The following is a 9,412-nucleotide window of genomic DNA, read 5'->3' as shown; positions in this document are numbered from 1 at the left end:
CCCCTTGCTAGACTCATCCAAGCCTGAGGCCCTCAGGAGGCTCGGAGCCAGGCTCCCCCTGAAATTTCCTGCGCCCTCCTCACCTGTGCAGCTGAGTGCAGACTCAGCGTCTCAGCGTCCCAACCCAGGAACGCTGGCTGGAACTGGCCACATCCCAGCCAGGAGAGATTGGTGAGGACAGTTCTTGTCATTCTGTTCTCAGCATGTGATGGTTCTGGCTGAGCAAATCCCATCCATTATCCCATTCGTATGCCCCCCCACCCCCTTGAGGTAGGGTCTTTTATGAGGAAACCAGCTCAAGAACAGGAAGCTATACACCTGCTTCTAGACCTTTCTGGTGGAAAGGAGCTGAGCTCTAAGACCTCAAAATCCAAGAGCCGGGACTGTGCCAGAAAACTGTTTATATAAACCGTTTGGGTACATTGTGCCATTTGCCCTTGGGAGAGACACTCCCTCCATACCACCACCACACCCCCCCAGGCTGGCACTGCTTTAACCCTTTCCCTCCCAGAGTCAGCACTGGCAAGGGCCTGCATGCCGCTCTGGGCTGGGAAGCGCAGGGATCTGAGTTTTGTTGATGAGCCGAATGCCCCCCCAGTCTTCCTCCAACTTGATGTCTCCCTGCTGCAGGGCCTGCTGGATGGCATCAACGAGTGTGTCGAAGGCCAGGTCCACATTGTAGTTATTTTTGGCTGAGGTCTCAATGAAGGCCATGCCCAGAGAGGCAGCCAGCTCCTCTGCCTCCTGGGCTGAGACACAACGCGTACTCTGCAGGTCACTCTTGTGGCCAATCAACAGGAAAACTGCCTTGTAGGGGCCCTGAGTGGCCATGAACTCCTGGTGCCAGTCTGGAATGTGTTCAAAGGACTTCCTGTTTGACACATCAAAAACCAGCAGGACACCCACCACATTCCGATAAAAAGATCTGGTGATGCACCTGGGGATTGGGGAGTAAGTTGGGAGAAGCTTATGCCTTCCTCCAGAGGCAGGACATCCCAGCATCCACGGACTGCCTCCCCTACCCGCTACCCCACCCCTGCCCCCTGACCCCCTTACCCCCATCATAGCTCATTTCACACTGCCTTGTGCCCTGTTCCTGGTCTCTATCTCCCGCCAAGGAGACAGCGTGTTTCTCAGAGAGTACACTCTCAGGACCATTTCTCATTCCGGGAGGAGCCTGATGTGTCTTGACTAAGGTCTGTTTTCCCCTTCTCTGCCTGGCAAACTCCCCCACGCATCCTTCAAGGCCAACACAAATCTCTCCTTTCTCTCTCTGTGTTCCTGTGGGCCCCTCAGCACTCACATCATTCGTTTCTCCAGGTTTCGATGTTGGTCCCTTCCCTGTTCCCAAGACTTGAATGGACCTCGGAGCAGGGGTGGGGGTGGGGGGTGAGGGTAGACGGGAACACCGAGTCTTAAGCATCAGGTTCAGGGGCTTGACCCACCAGCTATATTTGTAGGTTGAATGACTCAAGAGTGAAGGACCTCAGACCCAGGGCAAGGATACACACACCTCTATTTGGGCCACTGAGGCTCACCCCTCTGAGGGATCTCCACGGCCCGGTGGACCGGCATGCCTCCCCCTTCTCGTCCTTCCTCCGCCCACCTTGCAGCCACAGCACCCTGCTCCACGCCGCACCTGAAGCGCTCCAGGCCCGCGGTGTCCCAGAGCTGCAGCTTGACCCAGGGCCCGGCCCGCAGCTGCAGCGCGCGGCTGTAGAACTCGACGCCCACGGTGGGCTCCGGCTGGGGCTCCCGCTCGGGCTCCAGACTCCCCGGAACGCCCTCCACGTAGCGCCGCAGCAGCGACGTCTTGCCCACCGCCGCGTCCCCAAGCAGCGCGATCCGAAACTGGTAGCGGCAGCCCACAGCCTCCAAGGCCCGAGTCTCGGCTTTTGTCCGTCTGGCGGTCATTGTTTGTCCGGCCCCGCCCTGCCTGCCCCGCGACCGGGAAGGGTGTCCCCACCCCCGCCCCCGCCCCTCCCAACAAAGCCACTGGGGACTGGTCACTGGACAAAGGGGCTCTGGAGCCTGGAGAATTTTCCTCAGGAGACCTGACCCTGAGTAAACTAGCAAGTGGAAGCACCTGGGCAAGTCACTTACTCTCTGAGCCTCATTTTTCTCCTCTGTAAAATGTGGCTAATAGTAACCCTTGAGGCCTGACCTGTGGTGGCGCAGTGGATAAAGCGTCGACCTGGAATGCTGAGGTCGCCGGTTCAAAACCCTGGGCTTGCCCGGTCAAGGCACATATGGGAGTTGATGCTTCCTGCTCCTCCCCCTGTTCTCTCTCTCTCTCCCTCTCTCTCTAATAAAAATGAATAAATAAAATCTAAAAAAGTAAATTTTAAAAAAAGTAACCCTTGATTCACTGGATGAAAAGATTGAATCAGATGTCTGCAGGAGGACGGAGGAGGAACAAAAACCAAACATGCACTGGCCTGAGACTAACAGTGCTCGAGGGGCCATGTCATTCATTCATCTGTTGGGATGGCTTCTCTCCCTAGCCCTACTCTGTTAGTCCACAGTTGGGTCCCTGCCGCTGGACCTGGAGACACCACTCTAGAAAGGTGATGGTTTACAGATGCTCCTTACCTGCCTGAGTGCCCCTTTCTGGGAGCCCCACTAACCCTGGCGTGGAGCCTCCTGCTCAATGTTCAAGTTCAATATTCAACAGCCCCCACTGCTTCCTCCTGCCTGCCTGTGCAGGGTCCCCAGGCCCAGGGGGAGGACGAGACACAGTTTGGTAGAAGGTAGAACAGACACAGACAACCGTGACTGCAGAGTCAGTGCAGTTGGCCTGTGGACTGGACCACTAACACGAGGCCAGAGGGTCAGGTTCACACAGCAGAGCTGGGACTCGCATCTGGGTGTGTCTCACTCTTTATTACCCCCTATATATGTTGCAAAAGGGGACTGCAAAGTAAGTCTCAAGAGGACCAGGACACAGTGGTCAGGTCCCACTTGGGTTAGGGGCAAGGGTAATGCAGACACATACTTCCAAGATCCACGCCACCCTTTCCAGTCTGGCCTTCCGGCAACCCAGAGCGTCAAGGCTGGAGTTCTGGCTGGTCCCAAACAGGTCGATTTTACCAATTTAACTTGTTTTGGCAAATTGGCAGGATGAGGGGCATCCTCATTGTTGCAAAATCACATCATCGTGTTTCCTCCTCACACAACCTTGTGAGTAGGTGTTGCTATCCCATCCATTTTTATAGATGAGGAAACTGAGGCTCAGAGCAGTTAAATAACCAGCCTAAGCTCACTTGGCATGAAGACTGAGACTAGCTTCCAAGTCTACTGCAGGACGAAGCTGTGTTTGAGTGTTTTTTTTATTTTTTTTAAAATTCATTTTAGAGAGGAGAGGGAGATAGAGAGAGGAGAGACAGAGAGAGAGAAGGGGGGGAGGAGCTGGAAGCATCAACTCCCATATGTGCCTTGACCAGGCAAGCCCAGGGTTTCGAACCGGCGACCTCAGCATTTCCAGGTCAATGCTTTATCTACTGCGCCACCACAGGTCAGGCCTGTTTGAGTATTTTTGTTTCTGGCTGGACAGTTTGGGGATCTGAGAAGGCCCGGGTTTTCTTCTATCTAACTCTAAACATGTCAATGAGAAGCCATATTGTCAGATCTGCCAGTAATTCTGGGCATTGGTCACCTGCATAGTAGAGCCCAGAGGACCCCATCTCTGCTTGCTGCCTACCTGCAAAGTAGGAGAGAAGCCTGAGAATCTAGGAACCATGAGGTGCCTCAGGAAGGGTGTGGGTTGGAGGGATCATCTCCACTGGCTCTGTCCAAACCTAGAGGGTCTGCCTCACTCCTACCTGCCTCACCTATTCCTCCATCAGGATGTCCTCCCCACTTTGCTCTTTTAGACTGGAAAATATTTTTTTATGCCATGTCCTTGCAGATGCCCCCAGCCCCTTCTTTTTTAAAAAAATTTTATTTAATTTTTATTTTTTTTGTATTTTTCTGAAGTGAGAGGCAGGGAAGCAGAGAGACAGACTCCCGCATGCACCCGACCAGGACCCACCCAGCATGCCCACCAGGGGGCGATGCTCTGCCCATCTGGGGCGTTGCTCTGTTGCAACTGGAGCCATTCTAGCACCTGAGGTGGAGGCCATGGAGCCATCCTCAGCGCCCCAGCCAACTTTGCTCCAATGGAGCCTTGGCTGCTGTATGTGAAGAGAGAGATAGAGAGAAAGGAGAGGGGGAGGGGTGGAAAAGCAATGGGTGCTTCTCTTGTGTGTCCTGACCAGGAATCAAACCCAGGACTTCCACATGCCAGGCCAATGCTCTACTGCTGAACCAACGGGCCAGGGCCTAATTTTTATTTTTTAATTACTTTATTATTTTTTAAATTGATTTTAGAGAGAGAGAGGAAGAGAGACAAAGATAGGAACATTGGTCTGTTTCTGCATGTGCCTTACCAGGGATTGAACCCGCAACCTCTGTGCTTCAGAGGGAAGCTCCAACCAAACAGAGCTATCTGGCCAGGGTGCCCCCAGCCCCTTTTTTACCTACCACTGGTGCTCTGAGCTCCAGCCATCCTGAGCATCTTCTCAGCCTTTGGCCAGGAACACTCCTCTTCTGCTAACGAACATCTACCTCAGGCCTCCAGTTAGATCCCTATCCTCAGGAAGGCCCTCAATGTGTAGTCAATGAGGTCACATGCCCCCCCCCTTTTTTGTGACAGAGACAGAGAGAATCAGAGAGAGGGACAGACAGGGACAGACAGACAGGAAGGCAGAGAGATGAGAAGCATCAATTCTTTGCTGTGGTTCCTTAGTTGTTCATTGATTGCTTTCTCATATGTGCCTTGACCACGGGCTACAGCAGACCGAGTGACCCCTTGCTCGAGCCAGCGACCTTGGGCTCAAGCTAGTGAGCCTTGCTCAAACCAGATGAGCCCACACTCAAGCTGGCGACCTCGGGGTCTCAAACCTGGGTCCTCCACATCCCAGTCCGACGCTCTATCCACTGTGCCACCACAGCCTGGTCAGGCTCATATGCCCTTTTTGTCCACTGTGATGTCTGTCTCCTTCCTAGGTTTGAGCCCCGTAAGGGCAGGGACCAATGGTTGTATCATCAGTGTTTGACACAAAGTAGAAATTCAATAAATATTTATGGTAGAATTAATGAATGAAAGGGGCTAGGCGCTATTCATTCATTCATTTAGTCAGATAACACAATAGAGCAGGACTCAAGGAGAAGCAGGGTCAGAGAAGACTTCTGGGAGGAGGTGATGCTAAAACTGGGTCTACAAGGACACTGGGAGCTGGGGAGGTCACGGAGGAAAGGGGGGCTGGGCTAAGGCAGGGAAACATGAAATCGCTTGAAATGCAGTCTGCAGTCATCATATGAGCGATCAATTGCTTCTTCCTAGGAAGCCCTCCCAAGACACCTCCACAAGACCTCCCAGGGCCCCTCCCCAAAACCCACGCGGGCGCAGCTCCTCCTCATGAGCACGGCGCCTGAGAGACATTCCTTTTCCCAGCTTTGAAAATCTTCCCAGAGTGAACTCGAGGGCACGCAGAGTTTGGTTCATTTGTAGGCCCTATGCCCCGTGCAGGACGTTCAATGAGGGTTGAACTAAAGCGAACGAGCTGATTCCTCCCATGTGAGACGGTCCCAACCACACGTACCTCGAACTGGGAGCCGGACAGAGCGCACCGCCCGCAAGGAATGCAAACGGACTGCAACTCCCAGCGGACTGCGCGGTGCGCTGCTCCAATCGTCGGGCGCGGCCGCGAGAGGCGGAGCTTATATATACTCCCGACGGACGCCCTGCTGTCCTTTCTGCGAAACGCCGCTTTCCGAGCTCTTTCATAGAAAGTGTATCCGCTGCCATCCACACTGATCCTCCAGTAGTACTCACTCCCACAATCCCTGCACTCGCCTGGGCTGCTTCTCGAGGCTGCAGGATGTTGAGTGCGGCACGGAGAAGCCGGGCCTCCGCGCCTTTTGAGGCCGAGGTCCGGAAGGGCATGTCGGCCGCGTGCGCAGGGAGAAGGCCCAGCGCCCGGGAGGGCCGCGCCCTTCGCCTTCCTCGGTCCGCGCAGCCCTTCGCTCCGGGGTGACCGGTAAGGCGGCGGGGTAGGTGCACAGCACCTGAAGTGGCTTAATTTGGGGGAGGCCGTGTTGTGTCAGCCAGACCTTGAATTTCTGACCCTACCTTTACTACCTGCTGGGTGACTTAACCTTAATCGACTGGCTTCACAACACGTGTTACAGAAGTCACCTGGATAGATGTAAGAGCAAGGTGTTCTGGAGGCTGTTTTAGAGTCCTTCAGGTATTAAGTGGTAATTGGAATCTGTAGGGTGTCTGGGAGTTTTGGTTTTTTTTTTCCCTTTTGGTCTCCAGAAGAATGAATTTCAGTAGGCAATAATGATGCACAGGACCTAGGTTGAGTCTTGGGGCTGAGCAGCGGTTTGGGCTGTCCTGTGACATAATGCCCCGTGGCCCTTATCGAAGCTGCAGCTGCTTCCACATAGCTGCTGCGGTCAAAAAGGAGCCCAGAGTGACAGTTTTCCTTGACGGTCGCCGTTCTGTTTGCTGTAACTGATCTGCAACATTTCGGGAAAAGACAGCACTGCCAAGTACCTTGCGTTTCTCATACAAATAGACCTTGACTAAAATGGACGTTCCAGAGGCCATTAGAAATGTTGATAGAGCAGCAAATTCTGTGTGTGTGCGCGCCATGAAAACTGCTGATAGGGTCCTGCATGTAGAATGAACAGAAAGAGGTTTTTGACAAGTAGCTTGTTGAAGCCCAGATAGCATGGAGGGGCAGTGGGAAGGGGGTTCGACATCTGTGTGGAGAAATCCTGTGGCAAGGGGTACAGGTCTTGGTGATGCTTTGGGTCATTGCCCATCAGTAGCAGGGTCGTCCTAAAATTTATGATTCTGGACACCAAGTAAGATCCTTTAGGGCAATTTTGTTCTCATCTTAGCTGTGCCACATGAAGACTGCAGGATGGCTCAAGTTGCTACTTTCTGGTGAGTGAGAACTCCGGAGTCGTGACAGTGATGGAACACAACTGCCTCAGGACCTGGTCTGGTAGGTTTCTCATGCAGATTTAATTTGGGAGCTACCTGGGGGTCGGTACAGCATGTTCCCAAGGGCTGTGGCTGGTTGTAGCCATAGGATCTCCAACTGCATGCGAGAGCAATCTGGAGAGACTTTGACAGCTCAGGTCATCGTAATACCTGCCGCTGCCACTCGCCTTTCCTATAGTATCTCAGGACCTGGGCTCGGGAGCCTTCCACCTGAGTCCAGGTACTTCCGTCAGCTTCCATGCAGATGGATGTGTTGGATCAAGTTTTTCATTTAGAGCTTTCGTTTTTATTTATTTATTTTCTGCAGGTTGCCCCCATGTTTCCTGGCAATGTCTGATACTGAAGAAGCTGACGAGAGTTTGTTGCTGTCCCTGTGCTTTAGAACAAGGTAAAGTTAAATGTTGAAGACAACCTGACCCTCCAGTTCCCTTTCCCATCGGATCTGAATACCGGTCTTGGTGGTCGTAAAAGGAGGAAGAATAATCCTGAAGCTGGCCTCACAGTGCTTGTCGTCTGTTCTCTAGCACATAGGCTGATTTCAAACAAGGTTGAATTCCCTTTGAACTTGAATCCTCTCTAAAATGAGATAAAAGGAGGAAGGATGTATTTGAATCTTTGGGCAGTTGGTATAGTGATTGATGGCTAATATTTCTGTATTTGGAAAGGATTTATCAGCGGCTTTCTTGCCCTTTGATCATGTCTTCCCTTTTTTTTCAGTTGTTACTAGTAAGCTGTCTTCATCTGTGATTAAGGATCTACAGAATTGGGTAAGTTGAATGACTTCTTGACATCATTTATAGGTGGCCTGCCTTGTGTGCTGTATTTGTTAGCTGCTGATGGCCAGAGAACAAAAATAAATGTTTACGGTATGATTTGGTCTGTTAGGCTTGCCCACCCAACGTCCAGTATCACATACTGCTGTGAGTAGAATATAACAAGGGACAGCTCCGCACTGTGGGCAGCAAGGACCGAGTGCTGTGGCTCTGCTATAGAGAGCAGCTTGAGCTCTTGCTCCTTTGGGATAACCTCCAACACCGAGTCTTGCCCTTCCCCAGGGGGAGTGGAGATGGGTTTGGTAGAAACAAGCTGTCTTGTCTAGTTCAGGCCGTTTTTCTTCCAGAGTGACTGGTCTGGGATGAAACCTAATCTGAGTGGACATCTTTGGATGATAAATGCGGATATGGGACTGAGACCAGTTCTTAGGAAAATCCTGGGTGGCATTGATTAATTGGAACAATATTCACACACTGGCTTATACTTTTTTCAGGAGAAGGACTACAGGAAGAGGCAACTAAAAGACAAGTTTGTGAAGGCAAGACTGATTGTTGAGCGAGATCCAGGCTAGGACAGAGACTAAGTAACAGTAAATCCTCTCAGACCCCTCCCCATGCTCCATGGCCTGCTGGTCTTTGCCCACCCCTTACCTGGGGCAGGTCCCCTATTCAATCTGCCCTGCAGCATGGAGGACCGTCTTGTGTGCTAAGTTCCCTTAATAAACTCTTGATGTAATGAAGTTGTCAGGTACTTTCTTTGGGCTCAGCCCTAGGAAATTGTCCCAACGGCTTATTTTATTTTATTTTATTTTATTTTGTATTTTTCTGAAGTTGGAAATGGGGAGGCGGTTAGACAGACTCCCACATGTGCCCTACCGGGATCCACCTGGCATGCCCACCAGGGGGCGATGCTCTGTTGCAACCAGAGCCATTCTAGCGACTGAGGCAGAGCAGAGGCCATGGAGCCATCCTCAGTGACCGCCAACTTGGCTGCGGGAGGGGAAGAGTCACACAGAGAGGAAGGAGGGGGAGGGGTGGAGAAGCAGATGGGCGCTTCCCCTGTGTGCCCTGGCCGGAAATGGAACCCAGGACTCCTGTATGCCAGACTGATACTCTACTACTGAGCAAACCGGCCACGGTCCCAACGGGTTATTTTAGGTGGAAACAATGACCTTGGTCATCTTGCAGCTGCTGTTACCTGGCATGTGACCAAGACTGTGGAAATATATCTTTAAAAAAAAAAATTCCTCATGTTACTGGTTTTTCCCTCCCTAAATACTTCATGGACCCAAACTAAATCATAGTCTCAACCTCTTCATCAAAAAAGCCTAACCCAGTCTGACCTGTGGTGGTGTAGTGGATATAGCCTCGACCTAGAACACTGAGGTTGCCGGTTCAAAACCCTGGGCTTGCCTGGTCAAGGCACATGTGGGAGTTGATGCTTCCTGTTCCCCCCCTTCTCTCTCTCTTTCCCCCTATCTAAAAAAAAAAAAGGTCTAGCCTGACCTGTGGTAGTGCAGTGGATAAAGCATCGACCTGGAAACGCCAAGGTTGCCAGTTCAAAACCCTGGGCCTGACTGGT

The 9,412-nt window shown here is 52.0% G+C and overlaps 1 protein-coding gene, 1 long non-coding RNA gene and 4 other non-coding genes across 7 annotated transcripts; 5 read left to right on the top strand and 1 right to left on the bottom strand.

Annotated features, from left to right (window-relative positions):
- Positions 1-405: 405 nt before the first annotated feature.
- Positions 406-1,918, bottom strand: RAB42 (RAB42, member RAS oncogene family). Of its 2 annotated transcripts, none has more exons than XM_066372082.1 (2): positions 1,640-1,918; positions 406-937 (listed from the first exon to the last, which is right to left on the bottom strand). In XM_066372082.1, the coding sequence occupies exons 1-2, from the start codon at positions 1,912-1,914 to the stop codon at positions 514-516; spliced, it is 699 nt and encodes a 232-aa protein (XP_066228179.1). In that variant the 5' UTR covers positions 1,915-1,918; the 3' UTR covers positions 406-513. The 2 variants fall into 2 exon arrangements, with proteins under 2 accessions (XP_066228179.1, XP_066228180.1); XM_066372083.1 differs by having other exon boundaries at positions 406-848; positions 1,640-1,749.
- A 3,870-nt stretch (positions 1,919-5,788) lies between these two features.
- LOC136399872 (uncharacterized) lies at positions 5,789-8,566 on the top strand. The gene is made up of 5 exons (XR_010750223.1): positions 5,789-6,080; positions 6,952-7,058; positions 7,365-7,445; positions 7,775-7,824; positions 8,325-8,566. It is a non-coding gene; the product is annotated as an uncharacterized lncRNA (long non-coding RNA).
- LOC136401513 (small nucleolar RNA SNORA16B/SNORA16A family) lies at positions 6,456-6,590 on the top strand. Its single transcript, XR_010750546.1, has one exon. It is a non-coding gene; the product is annotated as a small nucleolar RNA SNORA16B/SNORA16A family (small nucleolar RNA).
- On the top strand, positions 7,107-7,237 carry LOC136401583 (small nucleolar RNA SNORA44). The gene has a single exon (XR_010750608.1). It is a non-coding gene; the product is annotated as a small nucleolar RNA SNORA44 (small nucleolar RNA).
- LOC136401609 (small nucleolar RNA SNORA61) lies at positions 7,473-7,605 on the top strand. The gene has a single exon (XR_010750633.1). It is a non-coding gene; the product is annotated as a small nucleolar RNA SNORA61 (small nucleolar RNA).
- LOC136401673 (small nucleolar RNA SNORD99) lies at positions 8,182-8,255 on the top strand. The gene has a single exon (XR_010750687.1). It is a non-coding gene; the product is annotated as a small nucleolar RNA SNORD99 (small nucleolar RNA).
- Positions 8,567-9,412: the final 846 nt, after the last annotated feature.

Source organism: Saccopteryx leptura, chromosome 3 (genome assembly GCF_036850995.1).
Source record: "Saccopteryx leptura isolate mSacLep1 chromosome 3, mSacLep1_pri_phased_curated, whole genome shotgun sequence".
NCBI lineage: Eukaryota > Metazoa > Chordata > Mammalia > Chiroptera > Emballonuridae > Saccopteryx > Saccopteryx leptura.
This window is presented reverse-complemented; position numbering and strand designations above follow the sequence as displayed.